The sequence below is a fragment of the Procambarus clarkii genome, chromosome 1 (assembly GCF_040958095.1).
Source record: "Procambarus clarkii isolate CNS0578487 chromosome 1, FALCON_Pclarkii_2.0, whole genome shotgun sequence".
NCBI classification, from domain to species: Eukaryota; Metazoa; Arthropoda; class Malacostraca; order Decapoda; family Cambaridae; genus Procambarus; species Procambarus clarkii.
Window position 1 is genome coordinate 43,265,769 of NC_091150.1, and position 20,563 is coordinate 43,286,331.

At 47.0% G+C, this 20,563-nt stretch overlaps 1 protein-coding gene across 1 annotated transcript; it reads right to left on the minus strand.

The window, feature by feature from the left end:
• Positions 1–997: 997 nt before the first annotated feature.
• LOC138363096 (spidroin-1-like) lies at positions 998–19,130 on the minus strand. Its single transcript, XM_069322075.1, has 5 exons — positions 19,022–19,130; positions 7,311–7,838; positions 6,332–6,406; positions 2,473–2,708; positions 998–1,627 (listed from the first exon to the last, which is right to left on the minus strand). The coding sequence occupies exons 1-5, from the start codon at positions 19,128–19,130 to the stop codon at positions 998–1,000; spliced, it is 1,578 nt and encodes a 525-aa protein (XP_069178176.1).
• Between the last annotated feature and the right edge of the window lie 1,433 nt (positions 19,131–20,563).

Here is a 20,563-nt window from a genome sequence, read left to right on the forward strand (position 1 = left end):
CTAAGACTAACGTTAGAAAGGACGTTACTGGACGTTAGAAAGAGCTTTTTCAGTGTCAGAGTAGTTAACAGATGGAATGCATTAGGCAGTGATGTGGTGGAGGCTGACTCCATACACAGTTTCAAGTGTAGATATGATAGAGCCCAGTAGGCTCAGGAATCTGTACATTAGTTGATTGACAGATGAGAGGCGGGACCAAAGAACCGCAGCTCAACCCCCGCAAGCACAACAAGGGGAGTACATGTCCCTCTTGGTACACAGGTCCATCTTGGTACACAGGTCCCTCATGCTACACAGGTCCGTCTTGGTACACAGGTACCTCTTGGTCCACAGGTCCCTCTTGCTTCACACGTCCCTCTTGGTCCACATGCCCCCCTCTTGGTCCACAGGTCCCTCTTGCTACACAGGTCCCCTCATGCTACACAGGTCCCTCTTGCTACACACGCCCCTCTTGGTACACAGGTCCCCTCTCACCCTGTGTAGTACACACATCAGCAAGCGTACACAAGCGTACACAGAGCCCACTTCACCACAGGTCCCTCCTCCCAGCTGATCCATATCACACAACGTATGGGCCGTGCGCGTTCCTCGAAGGAGAGGCGATGTTTAAACCAAGATTAGTCCTCGGATAATTATCGCGCGGTCTGCCTCGTGGAGGAACCACATGCATAATCCCCCGACGAACTGGTTCGAGGGGCATGAATGAAGTGGGGGGAGGGGAGGGGGGGGGAGGGGAATGTAAAGGGCGGCATTAATTAGCAGTAATTATGAGAAGAGTGACGGGGCCGGGGTTAGGACTCCTGACGGGTCTGAGAATGTGAAAAGGAAGGTTTCGAACGCATTGTTTACATTTGTCCGAACACGCGCCGCATCACTCGCTCCTCCCACATGCAAGTTATGAATATTAACACTTGCCCGCATAATTATTCAATTAAGGCTGGGAGATGACCCCTGGATAAGATTCAGGTGCTATTAGTGAGGAGTCACGATCATGCCTTTACGGTAGGCAGCTTGGAGGCCCACACCCTCCTGCTGCTGCTCCTGCTGCCTCTCCTGCAGCTTGGAGGCCCACACCCTCCTGCTCCTGCTGCCTCTCCTGCAGCTTGGAGGCCCACACCCTCCTGCTGCTGCTGCCTCTCCTGCAGCTTGGAGGCCCACACCCTCCTGCTGCTGCTGCTGCCTCTCCTGCAGCTTGGAGGCCCACACCCTCCTGCTGCTGCTGCCTCTCCTGCAGCTTGGAGGCCCACACCCTCCTCCTGCTGCTGCTGCCTCTCCTGCAGCTTGGAGGCCCACACCCTCCTGCTGCTGCTGCCTCTCCTGCAGCTTGGAGGCCCACACCCTCCTGCTGCTGCTGCTGCCTCTCCTGCAGCTTGGAGGTCGACACCCTCCTCCTGCTGCCTCTCCTGCAGCTTGGAGGTCGACACCCTCCTCCTGCTGCTGCCTCTCCTGCAGCTTGGAGGTCGACACCCTCCTGCTGCCTCTTGTGCAGCTTGGAGGTCGACACCCTTTTCCTGCTGCTGCTGCCTCTCCTGTAGCTTGGAGGTCGACACCCTCCTCCTGCTGCTGCTGCCTCTTGTGCAGCTTGGAGGTCGACACCCTCCTCCTGCTGCTGCTGCCTCTTGTGCAGCTTGGAGGGTGTAATTAAAAATATTAGAGTATTATTATTCCCCATTCTGTCTCTATCCTCCTAACCCCTCATGTGATCTCGAAGACTATCCATCCACAGTGTTCTTATATTACCTATCCCCCCCACCCCCACCCCACAGCCCCCCCCCCCCCTCCAGCATCTCACCGAAGCACCTATAACGATCGGTTATGACATTTCCTGTAGCATGCAGGCGATGAGTCACAATAACCTGGCTAAAGTATGTTGACCAGACCACACACTAGAAGGTGAAGGGACGACGACGTTTCGGTCCGTCCTGGACCATTCTCAAGTCGATTGTGTGCAGCATATATTGCTTTTCACACCAAACCTCTCAACTTAACATGACTCTCCTCTGAACACGAGACAACGAGACACAATAAGAATACTAACCGAATGAACAAATTCACAAGGGCCGTGACGAGGATTCGAACCTACGTCCAGGAGCATCCCAGACACTGTTTTAATCGACTGAGCTACGACAGAGTTAAAAAGAGTTGAAACCGAAGTTCTACTGAACATACTAACCGAAGCACGAACACCCCAACACGAACGCTCTCTCAGTAACCCCAATACTCAACACCACTTCGACCACCGCCGTAAATAAAACACGAAACACTGAATATAAATACAACAGGTTTGGATTCAGGAAAGACCTGGGTAAATACTAGTTTGTAAACAAGGTTGCTGAATTATGGAACAAATTACCTGGTAATATAATAGACGTGGGATCACTGGGGTTGTTTCGAGCGTAGGTTAGACGTATATATGAATGAGTTTGAGTGTATATAAATAGGAGCCTTATTGTATGGGCCACGACGAGTTGCCTCGTATGGGCTAATAGAAGCTGCCACATATGGGCCAATAGAAGCTGCCACATATGGGCCAATAGAAGCTGCCACATATAGGCCAATAGAAGCTGCCACATATGGGCCAATAGAAGCTGCCACATATGGGCCAATAGAAGCTGCCACATATAGGCCAATAGAAGCTGCCACATATGGGCCAATAGAAGCTGCCACATATGGACCAATAGAAGCTGCCACATATGGGCCAATAGAAGCTGCCACATATGGGCCAATGCACTATACAATATACAGCTGATTTGATTAACAATGGATTTGACCGACAGTTGATTTGATTCAGACTCACCTTGTTAACCTGTTATGTTTACCTGTCACGTGACAGTTTACCTGTCACTTAAACCTGTCATGTTTAATGAGACAGACATTAATCACTGTCTCAAGGGAGATTGACCTGATTGATTGATGATTGATAAAGATTAAGCCACCCAAGAAGTGGCTCAGGCATGAATAGCCCGTAAGTGGTACAATTTTTTTTTTTCCTCAGTATTCTGAGGTTGCATTTAACCATCAAGCTGTTATCGCGGGGGAGGATACTGCTTCACAGTCTTTATGAGGGTCTCCAGCTGCTGGACACCTTTGTTGACCAGGAGACTGACCTAGTTGTTGTTGTTGTTAAAGATTTAGCTATTCAGGACGGAGTGTCCATGTAGCACGGGCTATGGTGAGCCCGTATTGACCTGATTGATTGATGAAGATTAAGCCACCCAAGAGGTGGCACGGGCATGAATAGCCCGTAAGTGGTGGCCCTTTCGAGCCATTACCAGTATCAAAAGATGATACTGGAGATCTGTGGAGGCGCAACTGCACCCTGCGTGACGGGAGATGTCTCCCGGACCAAGTGGTGACCAAATGGTGTATTGACCTGGTGGATGAAGTCCTTATATATAACCTCACTAGTGAGGAGACTCAAGGTCTGTCTATCGTGTAATGTAATGCGATAGATATCAACAGCTGTGTGTCGTTACTGGGTCTGATTTTCAGACAGTTCATATGTGCGTTTTTTTTTTTTTTTGGGGGGGGGGGGGTTTGGACGATAACACCATTGCGATTTAGTGTTCAAAAGACGATAGCATCACATCAAGAATATATTGACCATCGCGATTATGAATTTGAGCGAATTCCCTGCTGGTCTCTCTCTCTCTCTCTCTCTCTCTCTCTCTCTCTCTCTCTCTCTCTCTCTCTCTCTCTCTCTCTCTCTCTCTCCCACCTCCCATGTTCCAAGCTGCTATAATTCTCTGGAACAGAGTACACAGGCTCCGCGTAAGGCCTTAACTATATCAACCACTATATAATTTAGAAACATTTCGCTAATTGCTATAATTAGTCCAGAGCCGTAATCATTGACACCAATTTGTCCAGAGAATTTATGTAAAGGTGAAGAGCCTAATAGAGACACCACGGTGGATGGGGCTCGTAATTCATTCTTTCTTGCGTGAGAGACAATCATTTGAGAGAGATGGTACAGGTGCGCCTGCCTGAACACCTGTGTTCTCGCGCACCTGTACCATCACACTTACACACCTGCAGCCCCTATGACCTAGCCTAATCAGTTCTGACGGTATACGCTGAGGTCATACCTTTAAGTGTCAAGGTACCTCTATTTACAATGTGATTTCATTCTGCAGTATTTGAAATATCATTATATACACGTGTATTCCAGTTTATTGTATTTTGCTGTATTACTGTATTTCATGATGTGTGAGTTTTCACCTTGTTGTATTCATCTAGTTGAGCTTGAGGGGTTGAGCTCTGCTCTTTCGGCCCGCCTCTCAACTGTCAATCAATCAATTGATTCCCCCCCCCCCACACACACACCCTCAGGAAGCAGCTTGTAGCAGCTGTCTAACTCCCAGGTACCTATTTACTGCTAGGTAACAGGGGCAACAGGGTGAAAGAAACTCTGCCCATTTGTTTCTGCCATCACCGGGGATCGAACGCTAGGATTACGAGTGCAGAGCGCTGTCCACTCAGCTTTCAGGCCCCGTCCCATGTGTGCGTCTGTCTGTCTCTTCAGCCAAGTCCGGTGCGGTTGGTAAGCTTGGTGTTTGTTGTATATACATTGTATATACACACAAGGTCTTCTCTGAGTACTCATTATTTTCTTCTCCGAGGCTTTGGGTCCCTACACTTGCGCCAGAGGTGGTACCCCTTTTAGGTTTAAGTTATATATATATATATATATATATATATATATATATATATATATATATATATATATATATATATATATATATATATATGTATATATATATATATATATATATATATATATATATATATATATATATATATATATATTTTGAGATATATACAAGAGTTGTTACATTCTTGTACATTCTTATATATATATAAGAATATAATATATATATATATATATATATATATATATATATATATATATATATATATATATATATATATATATATATATATATATATATATTTTTTTTTGAGATATATACAAGAGTTGTTACATTCTTGTACATTCTTATATATATATATATATATATATATATATATATATATATATATATATATATATATATATATATATATATATATATACACACAAATAACTCTGAAATACAGTTCTCAAGAGATCGACTACTAGTGTGGATCAGAGATTCTATAGTGTTGTCACTGGAGTCATATGTGCAACTTTGTTGGTGAGGTGACTTATATCAGTATTTGAACCGTTTGGGGACATTCTCATTTTCTGGCGGCTGTGTGGACTTTGACTCTGGAGAGGAGAGTCAGGACTTTTAGAGGCGATTTCTGACTCTTGCCAGAGTTCTGAGACATTGTAAACTCTTACTTTTGAAGACGGGTAGTGGACTTTGCTATTTGTCCGTCAATGTAGACTCAAAAATAAATTGATGAGTTTTTAGACTTTGCCATTGTCAGTCTTTGTGAACACTGACTTTCTTGGAGAGTTTTATCGACTTTACCATTTGTTAATCATGTTGGGACTTAGTTTTTCTGAAGGTTAAGCGATACTTCATTAACTTGTATTATTAAGGTTATATTTGAGACATTATTCCCCCATCTGGTTATGTAGCCTCACTACCCACCATGTTCACAACCTTCCTTGAGGTTATCTTGAGGTTATCTTGAGATGATTTCGGGGCTTTAGTGTCCCCGCGGCCCGGTCCTCGACCAGGCCTCCACCCCCAGGAAGCAGCCCCTGACAGCTGACTAACACCCAGGTACCTACTTTACTGCTAGGTAACAAGGGCATAGGGTGAAAGAAACTCTGCCCATTGTTTCTCGCCGGCGCCTGGGATCGAACCAAGGACCACAGGATCACAAGTCCAGCGTGCTGTCCGCTCGGCCGACCGGCTCCCCCCGACCTTCCAGCCAGTCTTAAGCTGTCCAATGTACCAATGTTACTAGGTGATCTGTACTTAGGGACATCTAACTGCTTGATGTGTGCATTGACTTAATTGTTACTTAGTTGTGGATATGTATATAGATAATGGTGTATATATATATATATATATATATATATATATATATATATATATATATATATATATATATATATATATATATATATAGCTGTGTCATGTAGATATATGTAAGTAAGCTGGTGGAGTTTACTTAAGACTTTCACTCATCCCGAGATATGTCTTATTTATTCACTTGAAGGCCAGAAAGTTCAATGATTTATGTGGGAAACACCCACACCTGCACACACACCTGCTTACACACACACCTCTCCACTCACACACCTGCACACACACACACCTCTCCACTCACACACCTGCACACACATTTTCTATTTTTTTCCCGATCGTTCCTATAAATAATGAAGAAGTACTTGTTAACACCCAGCCCAATGGGCGACAGCCTTGTTCAGAATCATAAAAACACTCCTGATATTTGTCAAATAAATCTGTAATGCAAACAAATATATTTAATATGCGATAAATCTGAGATACAATACATCATACACCAACGATAGTTCACGTATACACCAGCGAGATATGACATATACAACTACGATAGATAATAAATACAACAGCGATAGATCACCAGTACTGGGCTTCAGTAACTATACTTGGCTTCAGTAACTATACTTGGCTTCAGTAACTATACTTGGCTTCAGTAACTATACTTGGCTTCAGTAACTATACTTGGCTTCAGTAACTATACTTGGCTTCAGTAACTATACTTGGCTTCAGTAACTATACTTGGCTTCAGTAACTATACTTGGCTTCAGTAACTATACTTGGCTTCAGTAACTATACTTGGCTTCAGTAACGTCCGGTAAAGACTCTGGGGAAAGGTTTACCGTTACAGGCCGTAATATGACGTATATGACGAGAGAGAGAGAGAGAGAGAGAGAGAGAGAGAGAGAGAGAGAGAGAGAGAGAGAGAGAGAGAGAGAGAGAGAGAGAGAGAGAGAGAGAGAGAGACCAAAGACTTGGCTGGGGTCAAGAGTCCTTCCGGATTACAGAAGGAATGGTCTATGTAGCTCCCATCAGCATAAAACACCTGCGTCATCACCTGCGTCGACACCTGCGTCGACACCTGTGTCAACACCGTCAAGGTAGGTAAGGTAACCTCAAGGTAACAGCTGGTAGCGAGGGAGAACAATCTCTGCCAAAGGATGCTAGCGTGCTCAACTACACAACTGGCACTATGACCTGCAGGTGACGTCAAGGCAAGTCAGCCAACACGCTCCAGGTGTGGAGCTCCAGGTGTGGAGCTTCAGGTGTGGAGCTCCAGGTGGGTTTGTCTAGGTGGGTGAACCGTTGTTCTTCGGTGTTGCCCCCCCCCAAAACCACCTACTTCACCTGAGCTATTATAAACACCACATGAACCATTACGAACATCTGAACCATTACGAACACCTTCTGAATCATTACGAACACCTCCTGAACCATTACGAACACCTCCTGAATCATTACAAACACCTTCTGAATCATTACGAACACCTCCTGAACCATTACGAACACCTCCTGAATCATTACAAACACCTTCTGAATCATTACGAACACCTCCTGAACCATTACGAACACCTCCTGAATCATTATGAACACCTCTTGAACCATTACGAACACCTCCTGAATCATTACGAACACCTCCTGAATCATTATGAACACCTCTTGAACCATTACGAACACCTCCTGAATCATTACGAACACCTCCTGAATCATTACGAACACCTCCTGAATCATTACGAACACCTCCTGAATCATTACGAACACCTCCTGAATCATTACGAACACCTGAATCATTACGAACACCTTCTGAACCATTTCGAACACTTTCTGAACCATTTCGAACCTTACCAAGCTCAACAAGGGCCTCGGTCAGCCCTCCTAAGTAATATGGCACACTTTATGGTAATTGAACTGGGAAGAAATGATCTCCATAAAGCAGACAAAACAATATAAAACTGCCGCCGTATTCACTGCTTCATTTTAAGAACAATAATAGAGCCCCTCGCGCGCCAGGCCGGGGTTCGAGACCCTCCTGAAGCAGGTCTCACAAACAAGTGAGACAGGTGTATATACACCGAGATGTGTGGCCATATATGTATATACAAAGAAAGTATACTTTCTATATACTGGCTATATATATATATATATATATATATATATATATATATATATATATATATATATATATATATATATATATATATATATATATATATATAGGAGGGGTACCACCTCTGGTGCAAGTGTGTATATATATATATATATATATATATATATATATATATATATATATATATATATATATATATATATATATTTGTTATATTTATATACTGGCTGGTTGGTCAGTTGGGGATTGCTGTGGAACCACTCTTCTAGTGGTTCCTAGTTAACTATTTCTTCTCTTATCTCTGGAACTTCCCCTTTCTCTAATGTGAAGACCTCCTGGAATTTCTTATTCAGTTCCTCGCACATTTCCTTGTGGTTTGTAGTGAATCTGTCTGCCCCTATCCTCAATTTGATTACCTGTTCCTTTACTGTTGTTTTTCTCCTGATGTGGCTGTGCAGCAATTTAGGCTGAGTCTTTGCCTTGCTTGCGATGTCATTTTCGTATTGCCCTTCTGCCTCTCTTCTCAACCTGACATATTCATCCTTGGCATTCTGGTGTCTTTCTCTGTTCTCGAGTGTCCTGTTGTTTCTATAGTTTCTCCATGCCCTTTTACTTTGCTGCTTAGCTAGCCAACATCTCTGATTAAACCATGGGTTTCTCATCTTCATTTCACTGTTTTCCTTTTGGACTGGGACAAACTTGTTTGCTGCGTCCTTGCACTTCTGTGTGTGTGTGTGTGTGTGTGTGTGTGTGTGTGTGTGTGTGTGTGTGTGTGTGTGTGTGTGTGTGTGTGTGTGTGTGTGTGTGTGTAAATCACGAAAATTAACTCGTGATCAGTAATCTGACAGTGTCAGACCACGAAGAGAGGATTAAGACAAGAATTTTCTTAAGTACTTTCGTATTTAATAATACATCTTCAGAAGGATGGATTTACAGATGAGTAGGTTAGATATATAGGCAGGAATGAGGATATATTATATAAATATATATATTTTATATATATGTGGATAATATATATATATAAAATATATATATTATGTTTCCTGAGAGTGTGTGTCGTGCAGAGCCCTCTGGTGCTCGTCTCCGCAGCTCTCATGACGTATCCTAATATATTCAACACTGCCTTCGCCGAAAAAATATGGAAAAGAAAATTTTTAAGAGAAAGACAGGCTTCAAAATGAGCTCCGGAGCCAACGACATAAAAAAAATCCTATGAATTTTAATTACCTCTTGACCCTCTTTCCCATCCCCCCCCTCATCTCCCCTCAGGGCCATAGCTGTCCCCCCGTCTCATCCCACGGGGGCCAGTGTCGGAGAGTGCCACGATCCCCCTCCCATTGAGGTGGGGCGCTTGGGAGTGCCACTTTCAGGCACTTCCCCTGAAAATGTCGTACCTAGTCGTAGGTGGCCTACCCCCCCCCCTCCCTCCTTCAGGTGCCGCCCCCCCCCGTGTAGTCAGATGGCGTGCTGGCATCAAGAGATAAAAGAGATGTTTGTTTGGCAGGAGTCGGCGCGCGCCCCTGGGGATCCTCCGCGCGTCTGACACCTCCCGATAAGCGTCCGAATTAACGTTCCCAACCACGATGCCAAGGAGAGAGGGGGGGGGGGGGAAAGGGGGTGGGAGAGGGGGGGGCAGGGTGACAGCGAGGAAGGGAGGGGGGGCAATTGACGGAAGGGGAAGGGGGGGGGTAAGGGTAACGTAAAGGAGAGAAGGGAGAGGGGACAACAGATAGGACGCAGTGGATAACAGAGAGACAGGACCATGGAGGGGACGTGAGGTGAGGAGTGTAAAATGAGGAAAGTTTTATGATTACGGAAAGTGACTTATTAAGAAGAATTCGGACACTACTTAATTGGTGGTGGTGGAGTATTTACCTATCAGTATTTACGTATCAGCGCCTACGGGGCGAGTGAAGTCTAGCTCTTCATCCCCCGCCTGCTGTAGCCGTGTGGCTGTTGCTTTTCAACTTAACTATTCTGAATTTACAATTGTTTGTTGAAACTGTTGTGGATGGAGGTGGCTTCTAGAGCTTCCTCGTTTAGAGCAGTGCACGTGTTAACTCCCCGTACTGGGTACGAGTACTCCCTTACGTGCCTTCGCCTCATGTGCGTCTCCAGCTTCCACCTGTGTCCTCTGGTCCTGCTTTCTCTTAGTCTCAAGAGGCTATTTTTATCCCCTTCAGTATCTTGTAAGTTGTGATCATATCCCTTCTGTTCTCTATGGTTGTGAGATTTAGTTCCATTAGCCTGTGTTCGTTGCTTAGCCCTCTTAGCTCTGGCACCAATCTTGTTGCAAACCTTATAACTTTTTTAAGTTCATGCGTCACAAAGTGCGGGTTCCATGCCGGTGATGCGTACTTCAATATTGGTCAAACAGAAGTTGTTGAACAAATGACCTCTTGTTACAACAAGTCCTCCTGTAACTTCCTGCAGGCATCCTTTGTTTATACATTCCTCGTCAGCTTTGCATCATCAGCAAACATTGACATGTCTGAGCTCACTCCCTCGGGCAGGTCGGTCACATTAATAAGGAACAGTAGTGGTCCCAGGACAGAGCCTTGTGGGACCCCACCTGTTACATTCCTCCAGCTTGTAACCTCCTCTCTCACTGTGACTTTCTGTTTTCTGCCCTTCAGGTATGGAAGGAGGTGGACACCGAGGCTCAACTAAGCGAAGTCTCACCTAACCGAGGTCACCCTTAGCCTGGGGGGAGCAGGCTGAGGGTGACCCAAGATCAACACTTCCTTGGAATCCTCGTAGTCCAAGGAAGTCGGGTCCACTTCACCGGGAATAACTGACCCGGTGAAGTTATTCACCGGGTCACACCGGGTCAGTGTGCTCATTCAGCATGGCACAATGACCCTCTTATAACTTTATGCCATACAGCAACAATATACATTTAGCGAGGACCTGTTCCCATCTACTTTTCCACTCTCAAACAATTTAGAAACAAACCCATGAAAGCAATCCATACTTACCCCCTATTACACTATTAGGTACTAATAATACCTAGAAATAAAATCGTCAAGGCAACTAGGGGGACCTTCGACAAGCCGCCGGCTTCCTGTCGTCATCGAGGAAACTAAGGTTAGCGGCCCTGAGGTAAACTGCGTAAATAGTGTACTTTGGATATACTGCTTGTTATGACCCACTGTAGACCAGTTTAGACTATATAGACTAAGCCCACACCTGTAGGTGTTAATTTACCTCTAATATATATTTTTTTATATCCCTTTATCCTCCCTATCCCTGGGAGCCGGTCGGCCGAGCGGACAGCACACTGTACTTGTGATCCTGTGGTCCCGGGTTCGATCCCGGGCGCCGGAGAGAAACAATGGGCAGAGTTTCTTTCACCCTATGCCCCTGTTACCTAGCAGTAAAATAGGTACCTGGGTGTTAGTCAGCTGTCACGGGCTGCTTCCTGGGGGTGGAGGCCTGGTCGAGGACCGGGCCGCGGGGACACTAAAGCCCCGAAATCATCTCAAGATAACCTCAAGATAACCTTTACACTGCTGTAGTGTGTATACTAAGTCTATTTACATATCATTATGTAGACGTGTATTATTGTATTTGTCTTATATGTTTCATTATGTTGTTGTTGCGTGTTGAAGTGTTTGTTGCACGACTGACGGCTGGCCGCTGAGGAGACCGCGTGCTCGGGAGTACCTAAGCTGATCATCAGTACTTGTACTTGCCTGAACAACAATACTAATTTGGTAAAATAATGTGTAATTTTTTTAACACATTAAGGTACATGTGCATATGTGCAACTACCCTAGACTATATGAAGTGGAGTACAGTACCAGTGTACATCACTGAATGCCCAGTTATTAGACCTTTCAGACCAGTTGGCATGAGGTACCTGGAGCTTTGCAATTACTTTATTCACTCTCGTATTCTTGAAGATATCCTCACAGTATACCCAAAATTTGCCAGTGCAGGCTACTAAACACATGGCTCTGTATGACTAACCATCCTGCGAGATGGGGACTTGTATTACCACTGCTGCCTTATTCACTCTTGTGTTGATATCCTCAAAATGCATCCGGAGTCTGCCAGTGCAGACCGCTTATCACATGCCTCAGTATGACTAGCCATCCTGTGTGATGGGGATTTTTTAGCATCACCTAGTTAGCTTTTTTGACACACTGTACTCCACTTCATATAGTCTAGGGTAGCTGCACTAATGCAGATGTACCTAATGTTTTAATAAAAAAAAAAAACATGGTCACGTTCACCACAATACCTTAAGTCTAAGGTACTCAGCACTCGCGTTTCATTGTTAGTGTGCCTGCCAGCTACTGTGAGCCAGCTACTGTGAGCCAGCTACTGTGAGCCAGCTACTGTGAGACCCTGCTATTGTGAGAGCCAGCTACTGTGAGCCAGCTACTGTGAGCCAGCTAGAACAACAGGTGTGCCAGACAGCGTGAGAGATCACCAACAGTTAGAGATCTCAACAACTTACAGGATCTAAGGAGAGAGAGATCGGTGCGGGGTTGGGGGGGGGGTTACCTTGCGATGATTTCGGGGCTCAATGTCCCCGCGGCCCAGTCCTCGACTAGGCCTCCTGGTTGCTGGAGGCCTGGTCGTCCACCGTTGGGGTGGACACCAACTCTCTCACACCAGCGGCACACACATTTCCAAGATACCATCAGCAGCATATGGGACGCTGGCCAATATAAGAACACCGTTTCGGAAACCTAAATCAGGACTAATATACAATCTATACAACGTTCGTCAGACCACTACTGGAATACGCAGCAGGGTGGGATGGAAGACTGGAGCGCCCGCTGACTTGAGGAAAGGCTCGAACCCTGTACGGATGGTCAACAAATGGAATGTTTCTGAAGGAAGTTGTGGAAGCCACCTCCATCCACTACTTTAAGGCCCGATTTGACGCAGAATTCGAACGTCGATTTTAACAAGAATTCGAACGTCAAAATATAGTTAAGTTATAAGGCAAGTAGGCGGGGCATGAAGAGCTAGACGTCACTCCCCCGTCGTCGCTGCTAAGTACTGATAGGTAAGTCCGCTAGTAGGAGGTAAGAGGAGGAGGAGGAGGAGGAAGAGGAAGGGAAGGAAGAGGAAGGGAAGGAAGAGGAAGGAAGAGGAAGGAAGAGGAAGGGAAGGAAGAGGAAGGAAAAAGAACTGAAGGAAGAGAACGGGAAGGAGGAGGAAGAGGAAGGAAGAGTAAGGGAAGGAAGAGGAAGGAAGAGGAAGGGAAGGAAGAGGAAGAGGAAGGAAGAGGAAGGGAGGGGAGGCTGGAGCCCGCGTGATGAGTCTGGAGTTTAGTGATAAGACAGACTGCCAGAGGTGCGATACTCACACCCGCCTACCACGCTCCCACACCAGTAGTGTTGTTGTTGTTGTTGTTGTTGTTGTTGTTGTTGTTGTTGTTGTTGTTGTTGTTGCTGGTGTTGTTGTTGTTGCTGGTGTTGTTGCTGGTGTTGTTGCTGGTGTTGTAGGAGGTCTATGGGAGAGTGAGTTCCTCGTGTGGTCTATGGGAGAGTGAGTTCCTCGTGTGGTCTATGGGAGAGTGAGTTCCTCGTGTGGTCTATGGGAGAGCGAGTTCCTCGTGTGGTCTATGGGAGAGTGAGTTCCTCGTGTGGTCTATGGGAGAGTGAGTTCCTCGTGTGGTCTATGGGAGAGTGAGTTCCTCATGTGGTCTATGGGAGAGTGAGTTCCTCGTGTGGTCTATGGGAGAGTGAGTTCCTCGTGTGGTCTATGGGAGAGTGAGTTCCTCGTGTGGTCTATGGGAGAGTGAGTTCCTCGTGTGGTCTATGGGAGAGTGAGTTCCTCATGTGGTCTATGGGAGAGTGAGTTCCTCGTGTGGTCTATGGGAGAGCGAGTTCCTCGTGTGGTCTATGGGAGAGTGAGTTCCTCGTGTGGTCTATGGGAGAGTGAGTTCCTCGTGTGGTCTATGGGAGAGTGAGTTCCTCGTGTGGTCTATGGGAGAGTGAGTTCCTCGTGTGGTCTATGGGAGAGTGAGTTCCTCATGTGGTCTATGGGAGAGTGAGTTCCTCGTGTGGTCTATGGGAGAGTGAGTTCCTCGTGTGGTCTATGGGAGAGTGAGTTCCTCGTGTGGTCTATGGGAGAGTGAGTTCCTCGTGTGGTCTATGGGAGAGTGAGTTCCTCGTGTGGTCTATGGGAGAGTGAGTTCCTCATGTAGTCTATGGGAGAGTGAGTTCCTCGTGTGGTCTATGGGAGAGTGAGTTCCTCATGTAGTCTATGGGAGAGTGAGTTCCTCGTGTGGTCTATGGGAGAGTGAGTTCCTCGTGTGGTCTATGGGAGAGTGAGTTCCTCGTGTGGTCTATGGGAGAGTGAGTTCCTCGTGTGGTCTATGGGAGAGTGAGTTCCTCGTGTGGTCTATGGGAGAGTGAGTTCCTCGTGTGGTCTATGGGAGAGTGAGTTCCTCGTGTGGTCTATGGGAGAGTGAGTTCCTCGTGTGGTCTATGGGAGAGTGAGTTCCTCGTGTGGTCTATGGGAGAGTGAGTTCCTCGTGTGGTCTATGGGAGAGTGAGTTCCTCGTGTGGTCTATGGGAGAGTGAGTTCCTCATGTAGTCTATGGGAGAGTGAGTTCCTCGTGTGGTCTATGGGAGAGTGAGTTCCTCATGTAGTCTATGGGAGAGTGAGTTCCTCGTGTGGTCTATGGGAGAGCGAGTTCCTCATGTGGTCTATGGGAGAGTGAGTTCCTCATGTGGTCTATGGGAGAGTGAGTTCCTCATGTGGTCTATGGGAGAGTGAGTTCCTCGTGTGGTCTATGGGAGAGTGAGTTCCTCATGTGGTCTATGGGAGAGTGAGTTCCTCATGTGGTCTATGGGAGAGCGAGTTCCTCATGTGGTCTATGGGAGAGTGAGTTCCTCATGTCCTACCTACCAGCCTTGTACCTGTTGCGTTAAGATATAACTATTCTGAGGTTCGAATCCCACTCTGGCCTTAAGGTGTGGGTGGAGGTGGCTTCCACAACTTATTCTTTCAGTATATTCCACTTGTGTGTGGACCACTCGTACAAGGTGAGAGACCTTCCTCATATTTCTTCGACTCATTTGCTGTTTCCAGTTTCCACTTGTATCCTCTCGTTCCACTTCCTCCCACTCTAAAGAGTGTCCTTATCCACCTTTCTAATTCCTCTCAGTATCTTGTATGTTGCGATCATGTTCACTCTCTTCACTCTAGGGTAATACCTGGAGTAGGTTCAGAGAGTTCCTCTACTCCCCAAACCGGCCTGGGGGCCACCTGATTTTCACCTGATCTTTTCAACAGATGGATCAGGTGAACAGAAACGTTAGGCGAATGATTTTCCTCCTGCCTCGGGAGTCGAACCGGGGGAAAACCTCTGGGTTGCGAACCGGCTGCGCTGACCACTGCGCCACAAAGTCATTTTACTTTTAGGAGTCTTCCAATCCTGTACTCCCTTCTGGTTCAAAACCCAATCCCCTTTTACTGTCTGCGTTCATTGCACTATCACCCCGCTTTCTCACCCCCAATCTTTCCATTCCTGACTTCTACCCCTCTCGCAAACCTCTCCTTTATCTATAAATACCTACCCCCCCCTCCTACTAATCACCTCTCACATCTACAACCTCCAGAGGCAACTACCACCACAACTACCACTCCCCCCCCCCTCCCCCCTCTCCGACATGATGCATCCTTAGACCATCTGATTACAACGTTTCGCACCTCAGTCGGTAATTAAGGACGAACTAATGACCACACGATCCTTATCTCCTAGAGTTGCTTATACAACGACTTGCCTCCAGCCTGGCTGATAATCCCACACCAGGGACCACTGACTCGGGTCAGGATGGGTGTAGACTACTGCTCCATTATGGGTCTGAGGGTGTAGTGGGTCTGGCACAGTGTACCTGGGGTGTACCTGTGTACCACTGTGTCTCAGAGGTCTGAGGGTGTAGTGGGTCTGGCACAGTGTACCTGGGGTGTACCTGTGTACCACTGTGTCTCAGAGGTCTGAGGGTGTAGTGGGTCTGGCACAGTGTACCTGAGGTGTACCTGTGCACCACAGTGACTCAGAGGTCTGAGGGTGTAGTGGGTCTGGCACAGTGTACCTGAGGTGTACCTGTGCACCACAGTGACTCAGAGGTCTGAGGGTGTAGTGGGTCTGGCACAGTGTACCTGAGGTGTACCTGTGCACCACAGTGACTCAGAGGTCTGAGGGTGTAGTGGGTCTGGCACAGTGTACCTGGGGTGTACCTGTGTACCACTGTGTCTCAGAGGTCTGAGGGTGTAGTGGGTCTGGCACATTGTACCTGGGGTGTACCTGTGCACCACAGTGACTCAGAGGTCTGAGGGTGTAGTGGGTCTGGCACAGTGTACCTGGGGTGTACCTGTGTACCACTGTGTCTCAGAGGTGTGAGGGTGTAGTGGGTCTGGCACAGTGTACCTGGGGTGTACCTGTGTACCACTGTGTCTCAGAGGTCTGAGGGTGTAGTGGGTCTGGCACAGTGTACCTGGGGTGTACCTGTGCACCACAGTGACTCAGAGGTCTGAGAGGGGGGCTACCTCCAGAGCCTCCAGTAAACACCATAATAACAATTGATGAATTAACAGAATCTCACACGCCAGCCCCACCAACAGGTGTCTTACCTACCCCGTCAACATCGGGGGCAGTGCAGGTGTGGGCGGCAGCGCAGGTGTGGGAGGCAGCCCACGTGTGTCCAATATACTAATAGAAACACACCTGCATGTGGAGTCTTGCCGCAGGAGATGGTGGATGAAGAAGGGAATCCATTCTTCACGATGAAGAATGTTGTGGGAAATGAGAAACAAAGAGTTTTGAGAGCCGTAGCTTCAGGGTATCAGGTGCCCCGCGTGTGTTCTCCCTGCCCCTCTCTGGTACAGTCACGCCTCAGGTGCCAGGGAGCTCAGATGCCCTCGACTAAAGAATATTTGTCAAAGTCCTGCTGAGAAACTCCATTAGAAACCTGGTCGAGGGCGCCCATAGGGACTGTGTGCCGTGACGGAGACCAGCGGACAACCAACGGGATAATATTATACTCATAGAATATATTGACATGAGTTGCGAACGAGGGAAGGGAGGAGTGAGAGAGAGAGAGAGAGAGAGAGAGAGAGAGAGAGAGAGAGAGAGAGAGAGAGAGAGAGAGAGAGAGAGAGAGAGAGAGAGAGAGAGAGAGAGAAAGAGAGAGAGAAAGATAGAGAGAGAGAGAGAACACGGGTGAGAAACAATCGACGCTTTTGTTTAGCAAGGTGTGTGTAGAGTGGGGAGGCTGGTGAGAGACACTGAGAGAATACGTGATGATGCTAGTTGCCTCTCCAAGCACGGCTCGTGTGGAGAGCCATGAACCGAAGACAGAGGAGAGATGAGATAATAATGAGGAAGGGATATGAGGACAAGGAGCTGGGATAGGACGGAGGGAAGTAATGGTATCCAAACCAATAGGACCCTCGAGAATCGAACACGGACCTGTAAGCAGCGAGGCCTCCGCTGTGTCGACGAGGCTAACTGGATGTGAGAGAGGCGATCAGACAAGCTCCCACCTCTGCGACGGCACAGATAAAAGGCCATTGTGCACAGCACTTCAATGGCACTTTTTTGCTGTTCTGTTATTTCAGTAGTTCCTCCACGCCCTTTTGTTCCTTTCCTTTGTTTCCATACATTCTCTATTAAACCATAAATGCTTCATTTGATTCTCATTTTGTTTCTTTTGGGCCGGGATAAACCTGTTTACTGCCTCCTGACACTTTTGGGTGACATAGTCCATCATGTCTTGTACGTCTTAGTTTTGAGTTCTGTGTCCCACGGTATTTCTCTTAGGAATTTTTGCATTTCCTCATAATTTCCCTTCCGATATTCCAGCCTCCTTGTTTTCTAGCTCTTTTCTTGAGGGGGGGGGGGAGAGGAAGAGCTCTAGCTCTATCAGGTACTCAAATATCAGTACACTGTGATCACTCATTCCCATGGGGGCTTCAAGCTTAACTTCCCTTATACCCGACTCATTCAGGGTGAATATCAGATCAAGCATGGCTGGGTCATCCTCTCCTCTCATTCTTGTCGGTCCCTTGATGTGTTGGCTTAGAAAAAAGTTTCTTGTAGCCACGTCCAGCAGCTTAGCTCTCCATGTATCTGGTCCTCCATGTGGGTCTCTGTTCTCCCAATCTATCTTCCCGTGGTTGAGGTCTCCCATGATTAGTAGTCTGGGTCTGTTCCTGCTAGCCACAGAAGCTGCCCTCTCTATTATATTAATGGTAGCCAATTGTTTCTATTATATTCCAGCTTAGCAGTTGACACGGATGGTGTTGTCAAGACACGCATATCATCCGTGCCAGGCTGGTGGCACGGATGATATGGCAGTGTCACTGTCACAGTCACTGTTACGTGCCCTGGCATGCGGGGTCGTCCGGCCGTCAACTCCTGCCGCTTATATGGATCAATTGTTACTGTTTAGTGTATATTCAATGTTTCGTTTTTTGAACTGCTGCTAACACGCCCTGGAGATAATGTTCTGATGTGAACTTCCTTCCTCCCTCCCTCCCTCCCTCTCCTTCCTTCCTTCCTTCCTTCCTTCCTTCCTTCCTTCCTTCCTTCCTTCCTTCCTTCCTTCCTTCCTTCCTTCCCACTGACAACATCACATGCGCCAACTCTCAATAACACTGACTCCCGTGTGTCTGTTAATTCCTTCGTCAACCTCCTCTAGCCAACAGCTTTCTATCCTTTTTGATGTCTAAGCTGTCGTCTATCCTTGAGACTGCCACCACCCCTTCCTTCCCTGCCGGCTGCTATCACCCCTTCCTTCCCTGCCGGCTGCTATCACCCCTTCCCTTCCTGCCGGCTGCTATCACCCCTTCCTTCCCTGCCGGCTGCTATCACCCCTTCCTTCCCTACCGGCTGCTATCACCCCTTCCCTCCCTGTCGGCTGTCACCACCCTTTCTTTCCCAGCCGGCTACCATCTACCGTCCCCTCACACGGCCTACCGATCCATTTCCGCACAGGTGAGGCGAGAGACCAGATCCATGACGAAATAGTGTTTGTCGAATCCCGCTGTGAAGCTTCATTAAGCTGCCTCGACGCTCTGTTCTCCATATTCCGGTTGGGAGACAAGGGCAAATGGCCCCTTTGTCGCCAGCACGTAGAGGTGAGACTGAGGGTCGGGTCCACCGGCGCCGACGGAGAACAGAATTTTAACCATGAATCATCAATAATTTACATTTTCTTTTCGTTGGAGTTTATATTGTATCTTGTTGGTTCCCTTATGAAGAGTTGGTAAGGTGGAGCTTCAGCTACTGGGCCCCCGTTTTGCCCGGATCTGTGTTTAAATCTACGGATGTAGGAAGCCTTTGCTACATTCCCTTCCGGTTGGTTCATGTTGCTGAAGGTCTTATACTGAAGAAGTGTGTCGTCTGCGGGTCATCTCTGTACCTAGGTGCCATGCCTCGCTACGCTACTGCTTAGAATAAAAAATCAATTTCATCGATTCCTCTGAGTATTTTGTATGTCTGGATCATGTACACTATATTTTTTCTTTCTTTCATTGTTATTGGGTTCAGTTCCCAGTCCCTCTCGATTCTGGGAGTAATCTTGTTACAGAATTTTTTACATTTTCACTTTTCGTCGAGGGCTTGTTGAGGATGAGGCTCCACGCCCCTGCTGCATACTTTAACACTGGTCTGATGTATGCTGAAAGCGTTCTTGTGTAGGTTCCTGAAGGCTGTCTAGATACATGGTAGTTTAACAAATGCTACTCTTCTAATGCCCCATGACCTTGCAGTTATCTCGCTTGAAGTCTAGTAATCATCTGTCACGCCCTACCTGTAACTGACTGTCGGGGCTCTCTACAGCCTCATTCGTCCTTAATTCTTGTCATGAACAGTGGCACGAGGGCACCTTCGTTATCAGTTATGTCATTTATGCTTACTAGAGGAAACTGGCCGTCGTATCAGCGACTCTCGTCGGACTGAAACAGCGACATTTTTTTCACCTTTTCGATTGTTCTGTTCTTACTGCTGCCTGGGTCTTGAGTTTATACGGAAGCCGTGTTGTGAGACATGTGTTCTTGATGGCTGTAATGTTATGCACACATCCAGCCCTCCTCTTTCTTGTCTAGATCCATCAACCAATCGCAGAACTCCGGGATGTTTCTCCGGCGTGGCTTCCCTCAACTCGTGTTGGTGATTTGTTGTAATGCTAATTCTTTCTGGGCAGTTCATTGTTCCCTTCCTTATTATTCTATCACTTTGCATAGTATACGTGTTATGGGTCCGGGTCTGTAGGAGTGGGATCCCAGTCTGTTATCCCTATACTGTGTTGACCAGACCACATACTAGAAGGTGAAGGGACGACGACGTTTCGGTCCGTCCTGAGTCCTTATAAATTCTCTCTCTCTCTCTCTCTCTCTCTCTCTCTCTCTCTCTCTCTCTCTCTCTCTCTCTCTCTCTCTTTCGTTTCCTCCCTTCCTTCCACTCTTCTTCCACTCACTGGGAGCGGCCCGGTCCCCCGAGTGCAAGGTGCGCGGTGGT

Coding starts and splice junctions, on each gene's coding strand:
- LOC138363096 (XM_069322075.1), bottom strand. CDS start 19,130: ATGGAGAACAGAGCGTCGAGGCAGCTTAATGAAGCTTCACAGCGGGAT. Junction 7,839..19,021: donor ACCTGTGCGGAAATGGATCG/GTAGGCCGTGTG, acceptor CATATTACTTAG/GAGGGCTGACCGAGGCCCTT. Junction 1,628..2,472: donor CTTCTATTAGCCCATACGAG/GCAACTCGTCGT, acceptor ACACCCTCCAAG/CTGCACAAGAGGCAGCAGCA.